This window comes from Eumetopias jubatus, unplaced genomic scaffold (assembly GCF_037043125.1).
Source record: "Eumetopias jubatus isolate StellerSeaLion01/CBP00866 unplaced genomic scaffold, mEumJub1_p1.0 scaffold_7, whole genome shotgun sequence".
Lineage (NCBI taxonomy): Eukaryota > Metazoa > Chordata > Mammalia > Carnivora > Otariidae > Eumetopias > Eumetopias jubatus.
Window position 1 is genome coordinate 117,598,162 of NW_028274813.1, and position 21,851 is coordinate 117,620,012.

General features: G+C 51.4%; 2 protein-coding genes across 5 annotated transcripts in view; one reads left to right on the forward strand and one right to left on the reverse strand.

The window, feature by feature from the left end:
• Window positions 1-17,551, forward strand: SKIC8 (SKI8 subunit of superkiller complex). Of its 3 annotated transcripts, none has more exons than XM_028093803.2 (11): window positions 1-74; window positions 3,005-3,054; window positions 3,855-3,882; window positions 5,376-5,481; window positions 5,857-6,029; window positions 11,702-11,850; window positions 12,040-12,133; window positions 12,954-13,047; window positions 14,475-14,567; window positions 15,274-15,352; window positions 17,302-17,551. In XM_028093803.2, the coding sequence occupies exons 2-11, from the start codon at window positions 3,043-3,045 to the stop codon at window positions 17,389-17,391; spliced, it is 918 nt and encodes a 305-aa protein (XP_027949604.1). In that variant the 5' UTR covers window positions 1-74; window positions 3,005-3,042; the 3' UTR covers window positions 17,392-17,551. The 3 variants fall into 3 exon arrangements, with proteins under 3 accessions (XP_027949604.1, XP_027949605.1, XP_087881043.1); XM_028093804.1 differs by having other exon boundaries at window positions 62-144; XM_088024917.1 differs by lacking the exon at window positions 1-74 and adding an exon at window positions 828-2,330.
• DNAJA4 (DnaJ heat shock protein family (Hsp40) member A4) overlaps window positions 17,266-21,851 on the reverse strand; it is a 14,424-nt gene continuing 9,838 nt past the window's right edge. Inside the window, exons 7-9 of one of the 2 annotated variants that reach the window (XR_003607610.2) lie at window positions 19,925-20,025; window positions 19,517-19,823; window positions 17,266-19,360 (exon numbers count right to left, since the gene is read on the reverse strand). Coding sequence is in view for 1 of the 2 variants with exons in the window: in XM_028093802.2 (XP_027949603.1) it covers window positions 19,605-19,823; window positions 19,925-20,025 (320 nt within the window). In the remaining variant the exon portion in view is untranslated. Of the gene's footprint in view, window positions 19,824-19,924; window positions 20,026-21,851 lie in introns of both variants that reach the window. The other variant, XM_028093802.2, reaches the window with a different exon arrangement.

A 21,851-nucleotide genomic window follows, 5' to 3' on the forward strand; every position in this document is an offset into this window, starting at 1 on the left:
CTCATCGCTGCGCGACGCCGTCGCTCCGAGGCTCGCGTCACGAGTGCGGCGGCCGTGCAGCCGGCAGGACGGCGGTGAGTTGACGTCTTCGGTCGTTGGGGATGGCAGTCTCTGGGGCCGCCAGCGGCCGGGACCGGAGGGCGGGTGAGCGAGGGTGCGCCGGAGGCGGCCTCCAGGCTGGTTTGCTCAGGGATGCTCCAGGCCGCGGGCCCGACGGGGGCTCCAGCGAGTCCCTTCGCCCTGGCTTCCTGTGGGTGCGCGGGCCTGAGAGAAGGAGCGGGCCTCGTCTTGCCTCCTGAGAACGTCCTGTGCAGCCTCGGGGCTGGGGCTGGTGTCTGTGCGGGAGAGCTGTCTCTTACGGGAAATGGAAGCTTTCCAGTGGTCGGGCCGAGCTGCCTCCCTAGGTAGCGAGCTTCCCATCACCGGACAGGTGCAAGCACGGGCCGGGTTCTCTTGACTTCACGTACCGTGTCGTCTTGTGGGTTCCTGACCTGCCCGAGTAATAGAGCATGTGTGGTGCTCTTTGGAAACCATGGGGGGCGAGCGATGACTTCGGCTGGGGAAAGTGGGGGAGAGTTCCCTAAAGAGAGGAAGTGGAGGAGGAGGGCTCTGGGGGCCCCTTAGCTCTGAAATTACTTGTTATACGAGGGAATGTCGCCTGGTAACCTATGCTATAGCTTGTGTGCACCGTTTACCGTCACAGCGATCCCGGGGAGGCTTCCGTAAGCTCTCGGAGGTTATCAGGAGGGCGGAGGTGCTAACAGGGATGCCTGCAGAGGCGGGTGGGGGGATTCAGTGAGCTAATGTGTGTGCACGCGTTCGCAGAAGCATGCCTTTGTTTTCAGGAGGCTGGCTTCTGGGGAGTGGGCTTCCTGCAAGCCTTCCTACCCGTAGGCTGTTTCCCTCTGCTGCTAAATACGAGATCCGATTGGAAGCGGAGAGGGCAGGCCCGTGCTTCCCTGGGCAGCAAACCTGGCCTAAGCTCCTCACTGCCTTTCCTGCTCTGTTCTTGGTTCACAAATGAGTTAACACTACCAACTTGACTGAGATCTTCACAGACAAGGATTATATAGGAATTATTATTTTTCCCGTTATCCTTGGAAAATCTTCGTGGTGGCCTTTTGGGGTTTACAAATTTAAAGCAAGTCACCAGAATGTGGATGCCTTCGTTGTATGGTCTCTTCTGTCCCTGGATAGAATTGAGGGGGCATGAATGCGGATGAGAAGGAAAACTGCATTTTTAGGTTCTGTAATCTCTAGCAGAAATTTAGCATTTTCTCCAGTTATGGATGTAGGCAACAAACCACAGTATTAACAGCGTGAATTTGTCAGCAATAGAAATCACAGCTGTGTCCATATCTTAGGAGATTGTGTAAGCTCATCACAACATTGAAAGTATCGTAGTGATCAGATTTGCTGCTAGACCTTGTTATGTAAGGTGTTAATAAACAGCTATCACAAATTTAATTTTCGTATTCTGGTAACATTTCATTTAGGTGTGCAGTTGATCTTTCTTATTCTCAGATTCTGTATTTGCAAGTTTGTACACTAAAATTTACTTGTGGCCCCAAAATCATTACTTGCAGCGCTTTTGTGGTCTTTCGCGGACATGTGCACGGTGGTGAAAACTTTGAGTCCCCGACACATTTTCAGCTGCAGCAGAACAAGGGGACGCTCTGCCTTCTTGTGTCACCTCTCTCATGTAAACAAGGGTCCTTTTTTCAGTCTATTTAGTGTCATGATTGTTGCATTTTTGTGCTTTTTGTTGGCAGTATCACTGTTAAAATAGCCCCCAAGCGCAGTGTGAAAATATATGTTCCTTAGTGCACCTCGTGTGAGGTTCCTGTGGGGAACATGCATGCGTGCAATAAGCTTCTGTTAGGCATTGAAATGATGTATTGATCGGGACCCTAACCCATTGTTTCTCCTGGGAGCAGTGGGGTCCATATTCGCTAACTTGGTGTTCCTGATAACTTCATAGAATATAAGAGCCTTGAGTAACAAGCATTGACTGTACTTGGTTCCCTTTCTAGTCCTATGCATTTGCAAAGTCCCGAGAAGGGTTTACAAGGCTGCTGGAGGGTCTAGGGCACACACATGAAATATGAAGAACCCTTACAGCCTGAAAAAATACGTCTATTCTTTTTTTTTTTTTTAAGATTTTATTTGTCAGAGAGAGCACAAGCAGGAGGAGTGACAGGCAGAGAGAGAAGCAGGCTCCCTGCTGAGCGGGGATCCTGATGTGGGACTCGATCCCAGGACCCTGGGATCATGACCTGAGCTGAAGGCAGCTGCTTACCGACTGAGCCACCCAGGCATCCCGAAAATACGTCTGTTCTTTTTTTTTTTTTTTAATTTTATTTATTTGACAGAGAGAGACACATTGAGAGAGGGAACAGAAGCAGGGGGAGTGGGAGAGGGAGAAGCAGGCTTCCCACCGAGCAGGGAGCCCAATGCGGGGCTTGATCCCAGGACCCTGAGATCATGACCTGAGCCGAAGGCAGATGCTTAACAACTGAGCCACCCAGGTGTCCCCAATCCCAAAAATACGTCTATTAAAGGAAGTTTGTGTTTAGCTGAACTCAGTCCTTGAAGACTTTGGGAGATGTGTCTCATTCACATGCCTGTTGGCTCTCATGGGCATATTTGGTTGACATCCCTTCAGAGACTATAAGCACTTGGCTCCCACATACTTGCTTGTTGAGTTTTGAATAAATAATATTTGCAATTAAAAGGACCTGTGGTTTTATCTCTCTGAAGAGCAGCAAGTGATGGAGACTGGTCCCTGTCTAAAGTCAGACTTGGGGAGAGGAAAACGTGGCATGGGGTAGGTGTTAGTTGACTCCCTGGGTTCCAAGGGAAAAAGAAGATCGTACCACCCTGTAGGGCTTGTGAAGGGGGCCCCTGGGGCTGATCTCTGCTCCAGCAGAGGGTTGCCTTATTTTCTTGATAAGGGAACCTCCTGTACCCCCTCCCCCTCACTGAAGCCCTGATGTTCCCACAGAACCCTCTGGCCTATAGCCTCCATCCTCGTTTAAGGACATGACCAACCAGGTAAGGCCTGTGGTGAGGAGAAGCACCGCAGCTGGTCTCTTTGGCAGGGTGAAGGCCAGTACGAGATCTGGGTGTGTAGTCAGGAGACTAGCATCTGATTCCTGCTCTGCTCCGGAAGTGCTGGAGGACCCTGGGCACTACTCACCAGGGGGTTAGGTGGCGCTGTGAGATGCACAGCACCAAGAGGAGGATTATTTTGGCTATCTAAGTCTTTCCACGGTTGACGGGGGTTGAGGAAAAAAATTTGGACTCGGGAGTCTGGCTGGCTCAGTCGCTAGAGTGCGCGACTCTTGATCTCAGGGTCATGAGTTCAAGCCCCACACTGGGCGTAGAGCTTACTGAATTAAAAAAACAAAAACAAAAACAAAACAAGAAAGAAACAAAAATCAGAAAGAGAGAAATCTTTGTAATAGGATTAGGGACAACCGTTAACAGTTAGGTAGGCCGTGTGGTTTTATACAACTGCGAAACTTAGGCTGGAAACTGGCTGCAGAGCCTCCTGCGATCCAAGCAGGGAATGCATGGAATTTATCAGTCCCCTCGGGATGGAGCAAGGAGAGAGTAAGGTTTCTGTAAGAACTGATTTTTTTTCTGGCATGGTCAACTCTGCAAGTCTCGCATGAGCAGGAATCAGGAAGCTTGTAGGATGGGTGGAGGGAGGGCAGGGGGAGGAGCTAACAGTTGGGGGGTGGGGGTGAGGTGGGTGCCAGGGGGCGTTTTAGGGAGGGTGTTTTAGGGAGGGGATGGATTACCTCTGAAGTCTGACCACTGGTTTAATGTGGCGTCTGTTCTTTTTTTAGTACAGTATTCTCTTCAAACAAGAGCAAGGTAAGCAGCCTCCTTGTGGAAGGAGATTCACCTGTGGGAACTGTGTCATCCCTGGTGTTTTGGGTCTGCTGACCTGACACGCAGTCCCCAAGTGTACTCAGTTTGCAGAAGAATCGGCAGACACAGCTGAAAACAGATATTTACAAGCAAACTGCAACAGAAGCCCCCACACAACTCACTGGAAAGAAAACGCAGGAGTCACATAATAGACTGGGACGCTCAGGCTGAGGGAAGCTTTTCTGCCCGAGAAAGATGCAGCTCTGAGCTTCCCAGCTACCAGGGTGACAGAGGGAACCAGTAGAGCCTCAGAACTTGCCCTAGGGTCTTTACAGTGGTTTCCCCACTTCAGACAAGTGCAGGGGCTCCCGCAGAGACCATTACCTTACTGAAAGTAGAGGACACAGCAGTGTGTGGGGATGGCTGGGGGTGCAGCTTGCCAGGGATGCGGGGCTTCATGTGGGCCTCGTTTCTTCCACTCTAAGTAGCTGCCATTTAGATGGTCTGAAGTTTAAGCCAAAAGCATCCTTCCAAGTTAGCTCAGATGGGTAACTGGCTAGTCAGGCATGCCAGTCAACGACCCAGCGTGCAGCTCATGCCGTCTAGGCGGCTCGCTGGCAGGCTTGGCTCAGGTGGGCATTGTCATTGAAGCTGCGTGTGAGTCACAGCTGCTCAGTGCCCAGTATTCATGTCTTGGAAAGGTGCTCCTCGACTGTCACTACGCAGCGTGAATAAAGGCTCCGCGTGCACCTGCCACGTGTGTGGACCTGCATGGGGTCTGCAGACCCCCCAGTCAGGCCTTCCGATCTAAGGTGGACTTTAGTTCATAGAGACACTGGCTTTGAATCCCAGTTCTGCTCCTCCTTAGCTTTTGACTTTGGGTGAGTTACTTGGCTTCTCTAAGCCTCTGATTCTTTGTTTGTAAAATGAGGATATTAACAGTACCTACTTCATAGGGTTGTTGTGATTAATTGAGATAATACTTAATAAAAAATTAATGTAGTAACTGACTCATTAAGCATAATAGACATTTGTGACAAAACACAACTTGAGTATGGAGGTATTTATTTTCAGACCTGTACCGTTTGCAGTTAAACTGCCTGCGGGTTCCCAAGGATCCCTAAGAGATGAGTCTTATCAAGTTTAGGTCTTTGTTGAGGGGTGGGGGTGTCCTGCTGGTTTCCCCAGTTTCAGCCAGGTGATAGGCACTCCAGACTGAGGCACGCAGGTAGCATGCTGAAGTGGGAAGGCCATCGGATTATTCCGGAACTCCCTCCCTCCCTGGTGCATCTGTGATCTGGGGCAGGTGTTTTGTGTGTGCCTCTGCAGTTCTGATAAAAGCAGGAGGGAAAGCACTTGGCAAGACAGTAAACCAGGTGGCCGGTTTCCCCGGCAGTGTGACCTCAGAGCTGTTGGAACAGCATTTCAGCTTCCTTTCAGCCCACGCAGTGTAGCTGTTGCATGAGCATTTTTACACGAAGTGCTTTCTATTCTAGCCCATGATGATGCCATTTGGTCAGTTGCCTGGGGGACAAACAAGAAAGAAAACTCTGAGACAGTGGTCACGGGATCCCTGGATGACCTGGTGAAGGTCTGGAAATGGTGAGCACCCTCTCCCCTAACAGCCTTGGAAATTGGGGTCTAGGGTTTTTCTACTGGACTCCCAAGTTGCAATCAGGAAAGCATTAAGTGTTTTCTAGGCAAGAAGGCAGTAGCAGTATGGTGGTTTAAAAAGGCAGCTTATTTTTTCCTCACTTGGTTTACTCAGTGTTAAGGCCTATAGTTTAAGAAAAAAAAAAAGTCCCACAGTTAAAACTTGGCTGCCTTTAGTGTTCTGTGCTCTTGGTTCCTCTCCGGTTCTGCATTTCACAGACTGTTGGTAATGGGAGCAGGGGTGGGTCATGGGGGCCCAGAACTTCAGATGCTGGTACAGCGTGTTGTGTGTGAAGAAACCCATTTCTCTGTCCCCCACTGAAGGTCTGATGAGAGGCTGGACCTACAGTGGAGTCTGGAGGGACACCAACTGGGTGTGGTGTCCGTGGACATCAGCCACACCCTGCCCATTGCTGCCTCCAGTTCTCTTGATGCTCATATTCGTCTCTGGGACTTGGAAAACGGCAAACAGATAAAGTCTATAGATGCAGGACCCGGTAAGATTTTTACTTTTAGGGAGGATAATAAATGCTCACAATCCATTTCCAAATCTCTAGGGATAGAAGTTCTACAGTTCAGAATTGTTTGGGTCTGAGGGGGTAATATGGGTGCATGGACTGCGTATTAAAATCCCTTTAGTGGGGTGGGGGCAGTCCTCCAAGCATTAATGTCTCAGCAACTAAATGGGGGTTTGTACGTCTGTTTGGTTCAGGTTTTACTGCCAAATAAATTTTGGTACTAAACCTGTTGAAAAACTCACAGTTTTCAGAGGCTTTAGATTTTAGAATTGCCAGTTTGGGGTTGTGGACCTGAATTCGGAGGGTCCAAAGCTGCTCTGTTTGCCATATTCTGATTTGTTACATGCAGTGCCTAATAGAGGTCTCAAGTGTAAGGGACTGTGTGCTCTTAGATCTGTATCATGATAATCTCTGCTAATCATGATTACAAGACCTGATTCCCAGCATTTGATAGATACGAAACTTCTAGAGTAACATTTTTTTTTAAGTACTGTAGGACAGCATAATCTTGTCTATTAGCCTTAATAAATATCTCGGGTAATAGGAATTAATAATGATTTCAGTGGGCTGGATTAATGTGGGACGAGCAGCACGACGTCTCGGGCTTCCTTGGAGCCTTCGGTCTGCTTGCAAATGACTGCATAGCACTCAGCATCAGCTGGAACGGGCGATGACCCCTAGAGAGCCACCTGCCTCTGTGGCACACCCTTCGTGGATGGGGGACACGGAAGGTGCTTAGGTGTTTCCTGAACACAATCCCCTTGATTGGAGCCCCAGGCAGATTTTGCCTCCCACTTGTTATGCTCAGTAGCCACTACAGGCTGTCTGTATATTGGAAAGAATAATAGTCCCACGGTTTGCAGGGAAGCTAGGTTGTCTAGAAACTGAGTGCATTTCCCCTTGGAAGCAATACTTCATGTCTATGATTCTTACTACTGGAGATTTTTAAAGAATATGCATGCCTAGACCCTATTTTGCAGCCACTGAAGCACAGTTTTCAGGTTGTGTGGACCGGGTTACATATGTGGAAAAAGCTACCCGGACACTGACTCCCCAGGTGATTGTCTTGACCTGTACCCTTACCTGCTGACATCGCTCATGGAGGACTTGGGGCCCCAGACCAGCCCCCAAAGTCTGCGAAGACAGAGCCGGGGAGAGGAGGAAGAAGCAGATCTGTTGCTGCCTTGGGCACCTAAGCCTTCGCCAGACCCATGACGCCGAGGTCGCTGCAGGGCTTCGTGGCCCTGGGCACGCTGCAGTTGAAGAGATGAATACTGGATTGGTTCCAGGGCAGAGGACCGGTCTGCACTTCGCTTGCCTTCCCTGGCACACAGTGCCCTAAACATCCGGCATCGGTTCCGTGTGTGGCAAGTGCGTAGGGAAAGAAGGCACAGAGAATCGTCAGAGGCTTGGATTTACTTTCTGTTCAGACAGGAATCTGGTCCTTACGCAGCAGTTACTCAGGTAGTAAAAGCAGGTGCTGCTGTTGACAGCTAAAGAGCAGCTGAACCATCCGAAGGTCACACTGCTCAGGTCATGAGTGTGGGGACACTGACACGTACATGGTGCCTGTCTTGAAAATATGCATGGAGGTTGTGGACCAACACAAACAACAGGGAGAAGGGAAAGAGAACGTCCCTGATCCTGAAGAAGAAAGTGAGGACGTGGAAGGCCGTGAAGACACAGGGGAGGGCCTTGTGGGCACAGCAGCCGCGCTTGCCAGCCCTCAGGTGCTCAGGATGAGCATCCACGCCGTCAGACGGGCAGGACGCCCTAGAGTAAAGAGCTGCTGTCAGTGACAGGGTGGAGCTTAGTGATTACAGCAAATATCTTTTATGCAAATACTGCAAGTCTTAGAGCGCAGGAACAAAAATTCCTTGAATTTTGAGCATAAGGATATTTGACACGAAAAATCCTGTATTGTAAACCATCTAATAGGGAAATATGAAAATAATTTAGGAGTGTTATTTTATTAAACTGCAAGGAATTCAGAGTAGATTTTCTAATAATCATTATTCCTTAAACAGTTAATTACAATAGGAATAAGAAAACATAATCCTGTTGGAATAAATGCTAGTCGTTAGTAAGGAGAGGTTAAAAAGCAGCTGTTTGAGAAATTGATTATAAATGCTTTTTCAGATCTTCTCGGTTAATTGAGCATTCTTGAAGTTAATTTCCTTTTTAAAACATTTCAGGAGAAAAGTGATAGAGCTAAATTATTTATTACTCTTTTGAATATGTGCATTGAAATTTGCAAGAGATTATTGTTTTAAAACACCTTGGGAGATGGTGCTGGCCCATCTGTGCTGGGACCCACTGTCTGCCATGCGTCAAGTTCACGGCGGCCTCTCCTTAGTCCAGTGGGCTGGGAAGGGCCTGCCCTCTGCGAACCGTTCCCAGGAATGAGGCCAGTGACTTGGGAGGGAGCCTTTCTCTGCTTTCCCTTTGATCTGGCAAGCACTGTCCTGTCGGGGCAGGGTGGCAAGACTTGGGGCACATTCCTGTAAAGAGTGCCCGTGGGCAAAGGGCCAGGCAGGCAGTGGGCAACTGGATGACTCCCTGGCCTCTAGGCCCTGACCCCAGAGGCCCCCAGAGCTCTTTGGGATTGCGTCTGAAGAGGTTCTAAGTAGCCCAGAAAATAAATGCCACACTACCACCAGTGGCATGGTCCCAGATAGAAATCTCAAGCACATCACTTGCCCCGGCCGCATAGGAGCCTGGAGACCCCTCCATCCGGCTGAGGATGCACTGCGATGCACAAATCACACTGGAATAGAGCTCTTGAACTAAGTTGTACAATGTAACTGAGAAACCAGGTGATTGTTCCAAAAACAACAGTGCCTCTTTCCAGTCCTCGTTAATTTGTGGTAAATACTCGGTCATATTGTAGTTTACCTGGAGAGTATTTGTGTAGTACATCTTCGTTTATTTACAGCTTTACTGAGGTGAGCTTTCACTTCTGTAATTGCACTGTAAAGTTAACCCATTGTAAGTGTTCAGCGAGTTTTAGTCTCTGGGGCTGTGCGGTCACTGCTGCAGTTCTGTGCCTCAGAAAGCTCCCCTGTGTCCGTGGAGAGTCTGTGCTCCATCCTCAGCCTCAGGCAGCCACCGATCTGCTCTCCGTCCCCGTAGTTTGTGTAGGCGGGGTCGTGTACCTCCTTTCTGTAGCATCATGTTGCCACGGCTCGTCCACGCTGTAACATGTCAGCAGTTCCTTTCTGTTGTTCGGCCACCCACCACTTTATGGACACTTGGATTCTTTCCCGTTTTCTACTGTGTAAACATCATAGTGCCGTGAACACCTGTGCACTAGTCTTTGTGTGGACATAACGTCTTCATTTCTCCTGGGTATATAGATACCCAGGAGTGGAACTGCAAGGTATTGTGGTAAGTTTGTTTTCACTTAAGAAACTGTTAAATTGGGGCACCTGGGTGGCTCAGTTGGTTGAGCGTCTGCCTTTGGCTCAGGTCATGATCCCAGGTTCCTGGGATCGAGCCCCGCATCGGGCTCCTGCTCAGCAGGAAGCCTGCTTCTCCCTCTCCCTCTCCCCCCCCCCCCGTTTGTGTTCCTGCTCTCACTGTCTCTCTCTGTCAAATAAATAAATAAAATCTTTAAAAAAAAAAAGAAACTGTCAAACTGTTAAGAAAACAAACCCCACTTACAATTGCACCGTAACCAATAAGATACCTCTAAGTCAACCTAACCAAAGAGGTAAAGGATCTGCACTCTGAAAACTATAAAACACTGATGAAAGAAATTGAAGATGACACAAAGAAATGGAACAACACCCCATGCTCATGGATTGGAAGAACAAAATTATTAAAATGTCTATGTTGCCCAGAGCGATCTACACTTTCACTGCCATCCCTATCAAAATACTATCAGCATTCTTCACAGAACAAATCATCCTAAAATTTGTATGGAACCAGAAAAGACCAAATAGCCAAAGAAATGTTGAAAAAGAAAAGCAAAGCTGGCGGCATCACAATTCCGGACTTCCAGCTCCATTACAAAGCTGTCATCATCAAGACAGTATGGTACTGGCACAAAAACAGACGCATAGATCAATGGAACAGAATCGAGAGCCCAGAAATGGACCCTCAACACTATGGTCAACTCATCTTTGACAAAGCAGGAAAGAATGTCCAATGGCAAAAAGACAGTCTCTTCAACAAATGGTGTTGGGAAAATTGGACAGCCACATGCAGAAGAATGAAACTGGACCATTTCCTTACACCACACACAAAAATAGACTCCAAATGGTTGAAAGACCTCAATGTGAGACTGGAATCTAGAGGAGAACATAGGCAGAAACCTCTTTGACCTCAGCTGCAGCAACTTCTTATAAGATACATCTGTAAAGGCAAGGGAAACAAAGACAACAAACTACTGGGACTTCCTCAAGATAAAAAGCCTTTGCACAGCAAAGGAAACAGTTGACAAAACCAAAAGACAACGTACACAATAGGAGAAGTATATGCAAATTTCTTACCAGATAAAGGGCTAGTATCCAAAATATGTAAAGAACTTATCAAAATACCCAAAGAACAGATAATCCAGTCAAGAAATGGGCAGAAGACATGAACAGACATTTCTCCAAAGAAGGCATACAAATGGCCAACAGGCACATGAAAAAATGCTCAAGATTACTTGGCATCCCGGAAATCCAAATCAAGACCACAATGAGATACCACCTCACACCCGTCAGAATGGCTAAAATTAACAAGTCAGGGAACGACAGATGTTGGCGGGGATGCAGAGAAAGGGGAACCCTCCTACACTGTTGGTGGGAATGCAAGCTGGTGCAGCCACTCTGGAAAACAGTGTGGAGGTTCCTCAAACAGTTGAAAATAGAGCTGCCCTACAATCCAGCAATTGCACTACTGGATATTTACCACAAAGATACAAATGTAGGGATCCGAAAGGGCATGTGCACCCCAATGTTCATAGCAGCAATGTCCACAATAGCCTAACTATGGAAAGAGCCCAGATGTCCATCAACAGACGAATGGATAAAGAAGATGTGGTCCATATATACAATGAAATATTACACAGTCATCAGAAAGGATGAATACTTAGCATTTACATAGATGGGAATGGAACTAGAGGGTATTATGCTAAGTGAGTTAAGTCAGTCAGAGAAAGACAATTATCATATGATCTCATTGATATGTGGAATTTAAGAAACAAAGCAAATGAGCAAAGGGGGGGGAAAGAAACAGGCAAACCAAAAACCAGATTCTCAACTACAGAGAACACACTGCTGGTCACCAGGGGAGGTGATGGGGGATGGGGCCAATGGATGATGGGGATTAAGGAGAACTGTCCTGATGAGTGCCAGGTGATTAAAATTTTAAAAGAAACTTTTAACTATTTTTCAGAGTGGCTACACCATTTTATGTTCCCACCAGTATGTGAGGATTTTGGTTTCTCCACATCCTTGTTAACACTTGATATTGTCCTATTTTTATTAAAAGTTTAAGAAGCCCTTAAGCTAAATTAAAGAATTAGCATCCTAACTCATAGGTTTTTGAATCAGGACATTGTTTCTAATTTTTAAAAAGTTATCTTTTGATAAAACTTTAAAAGCCTTAAAAATTAAGGTCACACCTTTTCTCACTGTATTTTTTTTCCTTTTTTTCCTGTTCAGTGGATGCCTGGACTTTGGCCTTTTCTCCTGATTCCCAGTATCTGGCCACAGGAACTCATGTGGGGAAAGTGAACATTTTTGGTGTGGAAAGCGGGAAAAAGGAATATTCTTTGGACACAAGAGGAAAATTCATTCTTAGTATTGCATATGTAAGGAAACATTGCTCTCGTTTCTCTCCCCAACTCCGCAATGTGCACTTCCCGCCGGTGGCAGTGCTCCAGGCGGGCAGCCGCTGTCTGGCTGGTGGGGCCTGCAGCGAGCAGGAGCTCCGCATGTGTTTGGTGGGGACGGCCTAACCACACGGAGTCTCAGATGTCCTTCGCATGTTCTCTGCACAGAGCCCTGACGGGAAGTATCTGGCCAGTGGAGCCATAGACGGGATCATCAATATTTTTGATATTGCAACTGGAAAACTCCTGCACACGCTGGAAGGTATGGCTCATTTTAGTTTGTGCAAACTAGGTTATTAGATCACAAAGGACAAATCAGTCTTTTATTAAAATGCTACTAAATGACAGATGAGCTTCAGATTTGCAAAATAGTGATCTCAGTTAGAAATCTGAAATGCCTCCAAGTCTTGGTTTTGTCGTCTATTTATAACCTGGATGTGCTCCTTCTGGTACCAGTGCTAAGTGCTTATTTTGGTGAACGGGCTTACCTTTTTACGTGTTAATGTATCTCAGCCATATGAGTGTTTCGTTTCTGTCCTGTTTGGCTCTACGGAACTTTGTGATTAGGAAACGACTTTTTGTCAAGAAGTCGAAGGTGGATGACAGCACTGCGCCTGCCCCCTGCGCCCGCAGCCTCGGGGTGTGGGTGGGAGGGAGTCTTCCACTCTGCTTTTCCTACTGGTTTGAATTCTGACCAAGTGAATACATTGACTCCTTAGTTTATATCACTTACCCTACAACACAGGATTTGGTAGGAAACGGTATCCTGTTCATCTGTACAGATCAGAGTGTATTTCTTCGTTTGTCCATGTCTGTAGCAGAGGAGTTTTTCCCAAGCCACATGTGCTGAGGTCCAGCCGGTGAGGGAAGGGAACCGAGGAGAAATGGCTCCTGGGTTATGTAGATGTTTCTAGAACACTGGGGCCTGGGTTATGTAGATGTTTCTAGAACACTGGGAGGAGAGGTCCATGCAGTCATTCCCTGCCCTGACAGAAGTATCAGTGATAGTGGTCATTACCAGGGACGCCATCAGTGGGGAGCCCTTGATTTGCCAGATTAACAAGGGCCTTTGTGAATTTCAGGCCATGCCATGCCCATCCGCTCCCTGACCTTCTCCCCGGATTCGCAGCTCCTTGTCACTGCTTCAGATGATGGCTACATCAAGATCTATGACGTGTAAGTTATCGTGCAGACTCAAGGGTTCTCGCCTGGGACCAGTGCCCTTCCTGTGTCCCGCTGCTTGGAGGAGTCCTGGGTCTGGCAGGGACTCGTGGGCAGGGTCCAGGCATTGCTCCCCCGTCCACACACCTATCCTTGAACTTCGAATGTCATGGGCTGCCTGCTAGGATCAGTACTTCCTTCCTGTTTGCAGTCATTCCGTCTTTTGTAGGGCTCACGGATTTTAAGTTCCTTCAGGTTAGTCAGTCGTGTACGGAGGAGGAGGTAGAACCACTGGCGGTCGCTGGCCCAGAGTGATGGCAAAAACGTGGACATCCAGCAAGCTCTCCTCTGTCCTGCCAAGGGGGCTGTCAGTTTATCCACCAGCTCGCTGCAGGTCCGGATGAAGGAGCCTTTTTATGGGTGGTTTTGACCGCAGGTGTAGGAGTGAGTGTCATTCTCTTCAGGCCCCTTCCTCCTGGGCCTCCCCCCTCAAGCCTCCCCTGGAAGGGGATTGATTGGGGTCCTTGACCCTTCGACTCTACTGCAGTCTGTGTGCCTCTGGTTCACAGCTTCCGAATGTGGCCTTCTGGTGTCCTGGGTGCACACGGCACGCTTGTCCACACCCCAGCGGTGAGTGGGCGCCGAGTTTGCGTCCACCTGCCCCGGCCCCGACTGTCTGTGTGCATGCCCTCGTGTGGGCCTGTGCGGGCTTTCCCGGAGTCCGCGCTGGGAGTAGGGACACTGAGAACGGGAGCTTGTCTTCAGGGCAGGGGAGCGAGAGCCGATGAGGCTGTTAGGGCTCAGGAGGGAAGCCTCTGCCCAGCTGTGCTGGCTCGTCAGTCCCAGAGCCACAGTCAGCCATGGCCGATGCCTCAGTGCCCAACTCCCTGCACAAGGCCTTCGTGGCTGTGGTTCCACCTGCCTCCCGACCGCGGGTGACTGGTGTCCCGGCAGGGCGGCGGAGGAGCGCAGGCTGGAGCAGGTTCCTCTGAGGCCACATGCCCTCCGACCCCCCTGCGGTCTGCCCTGTGCTGCTGGAGTCACCGCACCTCCGTCAGGCCTCGGGATTGTTCTCCTCAGGCCTGTGCTGCTTGGACTTCACTTATTTGAAAGTAAAAATGGCTTTCGTAATTAGACCCGTCTTGTTCTTGGTTCGATTAAAAATGGTCTGTCCAAGCCCCATCTGTTACAGAGAGTGAGCACTGACGGCTCCCGGGACAGGAGGCACCGGCCTCGTGTGGGAAGGACGCTGGCGTGTGGGTGGGCTTGGAGCCTGCGGCTGTCCTGAGCTGGCCGGCTTGCCCCTGCTTCTGTTTCCCCATCTTAGGGGTCGTCTTGCTTGCGTCCTACTCTCTGCCATGGGGGAACGTCACACATTTTGTGCTCGTGTTCCTGTAAGACTTCGTTTCATCTCCAGTTTGTTGGACGCTTTCCCGTTTCAGACAACACGCCAATCTGGCCGGCACGCTGAGTGGCCACGCATCGTGGGTGTTGAACGTTGCCTTTTGTCCCGACGACACTCACTTCGTTTCCAGGTACGTATGATTCTTAGCAGTTTCTTAAATGCTAAGAAGATGAAGGTTGTCTTTTATGAATTGCCTTAAGATTTGAAGATGGTCTGACCCTTTTTATTCAGATAGACTTTGTTTTCTTCATTGGCTTTGTGGGTTGTTGTGTTTTTTTTAAGTTATGCAGGTAGTTGTCCTTCGCTGGAACAAAGGTGGATTCTTTGGAACAGTTCAAGTTTTAGTTTTTCTTTATAAATCTAGGCTTCCACATGCAGTGACTTCTGGGATCTCTGTGTTCCAGCAGTAACTTAAACTACATAAAGCTGTGCGCAGATGTGCCTTTAGATCCCAGTGTCACTCAGGCTGAGGACAGCCAGCTTCCTAGCATTGCACAGAGTTCCAGAAGCCTCCTCATTCAGAAGCGGCCTTTACAGAGACTTTAATAGGCGCCCCCTCCGACCCGGAAATAGGCACACGTGTCTGAGACTCTGGGTGGGAAGCCCGGGATGAGGGCTGGGCAGGTGAGAACTTGAGGGAAGTGGCCGCTCCGTGCACAGGGAAATCCATCAGGGAGGCCAGCTCCCGGAGCCCCCTGGAGCCCCTGCTGGTCACGGTGCACACTGGTGGGCAGAGTGTAGGTGCGTCTAGGAGGGTGGAGTTTCTGGTCTGATTCCTTTGGACTTAAAACCAGAATGCAAACTGTTTTGATACTAATGTTCCCTTTTGCACATAGTTCATCTGACAAAAGTGTGAAAGTTTGGGATGTTGGAACAAGAACGTGTGTCCACACCTTCTTCGACCACCAGGATCAGGTATGGCAGAGTTCACATTCTCATTCCTTTGTCTTTGGTTGCTGGTGTTGTCTGAGCACTGCCGACCCTGTCCCTGTTCTGACCTGCTGCTGGGCTGCTCTTCCTGCACGGGTGTCCATCAGCCAGCATCCCGCACACCATCTGCGCAGTCAGCCTGGCGAGCTGTGAGGTGTGATGTCCCTTTGAGGGCCAGAACACACAGCACTTCAGTGCCTTCGGAAAGTGCCACACGGCTGTTCAGTGCCTTCAGAAAATGCCCTGGTGCCCGGGGCATGCCGGGAGCACTTTTCCCAGTGCAGCCTGCCATGGCTGGCTCGGGAAGGGCCTTCCTCAGGAGTGCCCATTGCCCTGGGGCGCCTGGGTGGCTCAGTCAGTTGAGCGTCTGACTTCAGCTCAGGTCACGATCCTGGGTCAGGATCCTGGGATCGAGCCCTGCATCGGGCTCCCTCCTCAGTGGGAAGCTGCTTCTCCCTCTCCCGCTCCCCCAGCTCATATGCATGCGCTCAGTCTGAAATAGTTTCAAAAAAAATCTTAAAAAAGTGCCCATTGCTCACACACACAGCACTTGTCATTTTTGGAGCTGTCCACAAAAGTGATGTGTTTTCTTTTTTTTTTTTTAATAACATAACTGAAGCCATAAATTCTTACAGGTTGTTTGGGTTTTAGCGACATTGGTAACTTTTACTTCGGTCTTTAAATGGGGAGGAGGGGGCTCCGTTCTCCCAGGAGCCTTTTTGTCTTTGCCGGTGTCGATGTGAAAGGAACCAGGGCTCCGGTGCGGTGTCTCTGCATCCGTACTGTGCCCAGGGACCCCCGGAGCTCCAGTGAAAGGCAGGGGTCCATTCAGTCAGTCTGCACAGGGCCTGGGCTCCTGTATTTCTAAGCAGCTCCAGGTGAGGCCCGTGCTGCTGGTCCCACCACTTTGAGTAGCAAGTCTCGGGAAACTAGTCACTTTAGAAAATAAAATGCCCATGGCAGTAAAAAGTTGGCTTTTAATGTATTTTTAATGTTTTTATGAAAACCCTGGGGTTTTTTTCCATTTTGTCTTATTTTTGTTGTTTAAGTAATCGGTACGTACGTCCAACATGGGGCTCGAACTCACAACCCCAAGATCAAGAGTCACACGTTCTACTGACTGAGCCAGCTGGGCGCCCTGATCTCCTCTTTGGAATGCAGCTTAAAGTTAACATAATTGTTTATGCTCTTTCACATCTAATCTAAAATCATTGCTAATGAAGTTGGGGGATTTCATCTTGATATTCCACCCCTGGACTTAACATTTCACTCTGAGAGTAAATCCTCCCTGCTGGCTTATTTCCCTGCACGTGGGGCTCAGAGCATGCTGCCATCTCAGAAGGGCTGTTTGGGTGGAAGGGAGGTCATCGGCCTGCCCCATGATGACACTGGACTCAGGGCTGGAACCCCCACTCGGAGTCAGAGTGACAGGCTGACCCAGTCAAACTCCAGCCACAGCAGTTTTGTCCGGAAGGTGTGACTGTTGATTTAACACAGCAAGTCAAACCCGGGCCCCATGCTGCCTGCTGGTCCAGCTCCGGGGACGGGCAGGCTCCGGAGGCCTCTGGGAACAGGTGGAGGATCCCGGGCTGGGGGCAGGGCACAGGAGTGAGGTGACGCCCCTGGGTAGTTGTGGGCCTTCTTTCTGGAGACATGACTGCCCATGCTGGCCCCCTGCAGATGCCAGCTTCATGGCATGAGGTCACTCCCCAGATTCTGAGACTCTGAAAGGTTTATGGAGTGTGGGAGGTGAAGGAGTGATAAACAGTAGCAATGCAAGCGCCTGGTTAGGGAAAAGGCCCCCCTTCCCACTGGCTCAGAAAGCACAACAGCCCTGTCTCACTGTTTTTCTAGATTCAGTATAGTGAGAATACAAAAGGATGTTTGTTCATAAACAATAAAGGCATTAGAACTTTTTTATTTTTGATTTACAGGTCTGGGGAGTAAAATACAATGGAAATGGCTCAAAAATTGTGTCCGTGGGTGATGACCAGGAAATTCACGTCTACGATTGCCCCGTGTAAACACCAGAGTCTCACAGGCTGGTGTGTAGGTCATGACATTCCTTGCCTTTCTAGCATTTATTGGAGCGGAAACAAATTTTGTAGATACGGGATCAATCTTTTCATGTTCTGTTATTGGAAATGCTGTTCATACTTGAACATAAAGTGTTCATAACACCAACACCGTGTCCATGAACGGGCTTTTCCAGCTGCCCTGTTGTGGGTGGGAGAGTGGGGGGAGTACCTGCCCCAGTGATGATGCGATCCGGGCAGTCACCGAACCTCCCAGCTGAGAAGTGCAGGCTGGCTCTCCAGAGGGTTGAGCCCCGCAGACGTGGGGACGAAGCAGCTCTTGGTTTCAGAATGGGGTCCTGAAGGGAACAGGGAATTTCCCCAGGTGGGAATGTTCTGGAGTCCTGCCTATCTGAATGTCTATTGATACCCTGAAGACCTCGCCTGCCGCACCCGTCGGCCTTCAGACAGGGGTGTGGCCTGCGGTGGAGGAGGCTGCCTCCACGGCATCCACAGTCTCCAAGCCCCGCCTCCGTTACCCCTTCAGCAGGGCTTGTGTGGAAATGGTTCACACTCTGAAGCTTGTTGCTTTTCATTAACGACTTCCTATGCCTGTGAGGTTGCACGTTTGTCCCCCAAACCCATCGCCCTCAGGATGAAGCCCGCACCCCTCTCCTGCCTCCTGGCCTTGTTGGCCCTCCTGTAACCAGAGCCATGGACGTCTCTTCCACCCAGCGTCGGCACTCACCCCCACCCCAGGTACGAGCTCCCGTCCACCAGTGTGAGGCAGGCTGGCACTTAACGCCCTCGGTGGGGCTCGAGAAAATGTAAACAACCAGAGCCATTTGTCTCTCATCCCAGCTCAGGTTTAATTTCGAAGGGACAGATGTACAGGTGGAGTGAGTTTGAAGGAACACCCGCCAGATCCTGTCTCCATGCCCAGGAATCTGGAGCTGAACAGAGCCCCCCATCAGCAGTAGCTCTGTGGTGATGATCAGGAAGTCGCGGCACGGACGGGACTCCCTGGAGTTGGGGTCCATTTGTACATGGGTTTTCACACAGGCTGGGTTGGAAGAGTAGGTTTTAGATTTGTCCTGACCAACGGTCAGAGCAGGCCCTATTTTGAGCAAGTGGCACCCGCCCGCATGGGTCCTGCTGGAGCCTGGTCCCCCCCCCAAAGCCAGCGCACCCCGACTGTGGGGGCCTCATGGGCCCCTCTGCCCTCCTGCGGCGGCCCCTGGTCTGTGTCAGACTCTCCGCTTCTACAGAACCAGGGGAGGGCTGCCTGCTGGGAGTGAAGCAGTGAGGACTGTCCCTCCGGGCAGGCTGCCCTCACCACTGTGCCCAGCGGAGCTCGGGCAGCGCGCTTCTTGCCAGAACCGCGTCCCAAGCAGGAGGCCCCGCATCCTGTGGCCCTGCAGCCGGAGGAGACATCCCTGGGAGCGGGTGCAGACGGATGTCTGCCTCCCCAGCCAGGCTGCAGCTCCCGAGGCCTGAGCCACGGCCAGGAGGCTCCGCGGCACGTGGGGGGTGTCCTTTACGGTAAGCACTTCGGTGGAAGAGTGTCGCAAAGGCTGCCAACAGAAAATCATCACAACCGCAAGCAACAAAGTGCGGGGCCCCAGGCAAACAGTTATGTCGGCGCTGTGTTCAGAGTACTGGTTCGTCCTCGCCACAAGGCTGGGAAGCTTCCAGAAGCTTCCGAGAGATGCTCATGCACCTGTTGCAGCCCCAGAGCAGCAGCCCCGTGTGGACCAGGCCCTGGGGCCCAGCCCAGGCCACAGATGTGCTTTTGTCTGGAGGAGCGTCATCTAATGAGTCTAGATTCGGCAGCCCCGGGAGGGCCAGGGGCAGGGGAGCCGCGCCCGCAGGCGCAGCCCAGGGCCCCACGAGGGGCCTCACTGGCCACACTGGCCGACGACCCGGCAAAGCCCCCAGAAGCAAGGGTCAGTGCGGTCACGGGCCTCTCAAACGTATCCTGAAAATGTAAATAAACAGATTCCATATGCAGACTACAGGTGATTTACACTTGAAACATTTAAATATAAATTAAGCTATAACTTAAGTGACAACCAAAGAAAAACAAAAGAAAAACCAAGACGACACTCAGCAACTGAGAGGGCTGAACACGTACACAGGACACGCCAGATACGAGGCCAATAGGCGATGCCGTTTTCATGGTGCCAACGTTACACCCGGGGCGCGCTAGTCCGCCCGGCCGCTCACGCCGTCTGGCACTGCACCCCGGCCCGCGGCCCGTCGTCGTCGTCCTCCTCATAGGCCTCCCGCTGCTGCCGCCAGTTCTGCTCGCTGGGGTTGAACTCCTTCAGCTCCACCTGGTCCATGTCGTCCGTGACCCTCACCTTCTGCCGCGGGGGCAGCAGGGCCTCCAGCTGCGGAAGTTTGTCTTGAGGAAGCCAGTGTTTCTCGGGAAAGACGACCTGTGGAGGGCGAGGAGCGTCGGCCAAGAGCCGCGGTAGCGGCTGCCCCTCCCACGGAGGCGCACCCTGACCCAGCCCGCAGCGACAAGTCAGGAACTTACTAGAAACTGGATGATCAGAGTCCCCTTCTCCAGGGGTGCTTTGTAGATGGGCATCCCTTCGTTATGCACACACCTCAGGTCCCCGTGCTTTATCACCTCGCCTGCCGCAGAGAAGGTTTGGTTACGGAGCAGGAAGACGGGGCTGGCCTGGCGGCAGACCCTGCCCGGGCTCGGGGGTGGGGGGGCATGCCTGGGGCAGCATGGTGGGGCCTCCGGCACAAGGCAAACTGGTGTAAAAAACAAACCAGGAATCCGAACACTGGGGTCTGGGAGCTAGAAGTGGTCCAGCCCACACTCCGGGGTCTCCCACGACGCACTCTCAAAAAAGGCATCACGGGGTTTAGGCCCCAGAGCTCCAGGGTTCTGGCCATGTCTAAAAATACCATCTCCCCCCAACATAAAGAAGAAAGGGCACAAGGGTCTCTCCAGAAATAAGCTGTTCAGCTCGGCAACAAAAACGCACAGGGAAGTGAGTAAGTGTGCAGAAAGAGTAGGGGCGGGGAGGGGCGGCAAACCCCGCTACCCCCGCTGCAGTCTCGTCAAGGGGAAGGCACTGAGGACCCCCTCTGGGGCCGTGCAGGAGCACAGGGCCTTCGGCCGTCCTGTGTGTTGGGCAGTTCTGTCTCCGTTCCTACCCCTCACGCTTCTGCCTCTGACTGACTGGGGGCTGGGAAGCCACATGCGGAAGGCCCCCGACCAGCTGCCAGGGCACCCTCCCCACCGACCCTGAGTCTCCGCACCCTGACGGCAGAAGGAGGAGACAGCAGCAGGGAAGGAACGAGAAAGAAGCCCAACCAAGGAGAGAGAGGATGAAGAAAAAGGACACAGGGAAACACAAATGAGCAAAAAGAACACGAGAAGTCTCCAGCAGGAGGGTCTCTGAAGCCCTGGCCCTTCCCCGTCACGACGCGAGGAACGGGGTCTCTCCTCTGCCCCAGGTCACCGACAGGGCACTTGCCTGCACGCAGCAGGACGCTGGGAGCCCAGCCGTGCACCGGCCACGGCCAGGGAGGAAGAGCCCTCCCAAAGCTCCCCGCGGACGCCCTCAGGGCCACAGTCAGGGCAGGGGCTGCGTGAGCAGGCCCCAAACACACCTGCTCGAGACCTGCCACCCCCAAAGTACTGCACTACTCAAGTAGCGGAAGAACTGGGGACGCGGGGAGGCATTGTGTCTCACGGTTTCATGCGAGTGTTACACTGCAGCGCCCCAAGAAAGGGCAAATCACGTATGGGGATCCTGGCCCTGTGTTTATTTTTACAAGTTTTTGTTAGTTTGACGTTGTTTCCAGATACAAAAGGCTTGGATGTAGAACCACATCCTTTTATGTCCAGAGGAGGAGGAAACCACGCAGAGAAGCAGAGAAACAGAACAAGGCCACGGGAGGGAGGCAAGCGCGGAGGCCAGGCGGCTCTGGGGTCTGCTCACCTCGCCAGGCGCCGGTGCCCTTGGACAGGCGGCTCACATCCCACCCCAGCCCCGACAGGTGCCCCAGTGGTGGCGAGGGGGCCAGAGCAGCTCTGCTCACGGCCAGCAGGTCAGCCACCACCACCCCCTGCCCAGACGCGTGGACACGGACGAGTGACCTTCATGTTACCAGAGGTGGCTGCAAGTCTTCCCCGGCCCGGCCCGGCCCGGCCCTTCCCTTCACCAGTCTGCCTTCCTCTGGCCCTTCCCGGCAGGCGCTCTGCTGCCCATAGGTGTGCTGGGCGCACAGGCCCTGGAGGCCCCTCGCAGCCCTCGGGTGCCGGCCCCGCCTGTGCATGTGTGCAGACGGGCGGGTCCCTGCGAGCAGCTGAGGATAAGCTGACGGGCAAGGTCTTCTCGGGAAAACTGGACTTTACAGTGTCTCCCACGTGCCATTGGCAGCACTGAAGCTGGAGAAGCATGCAGGTGATAGACCACCACCGCCTGTTACCGCTCTTTTCT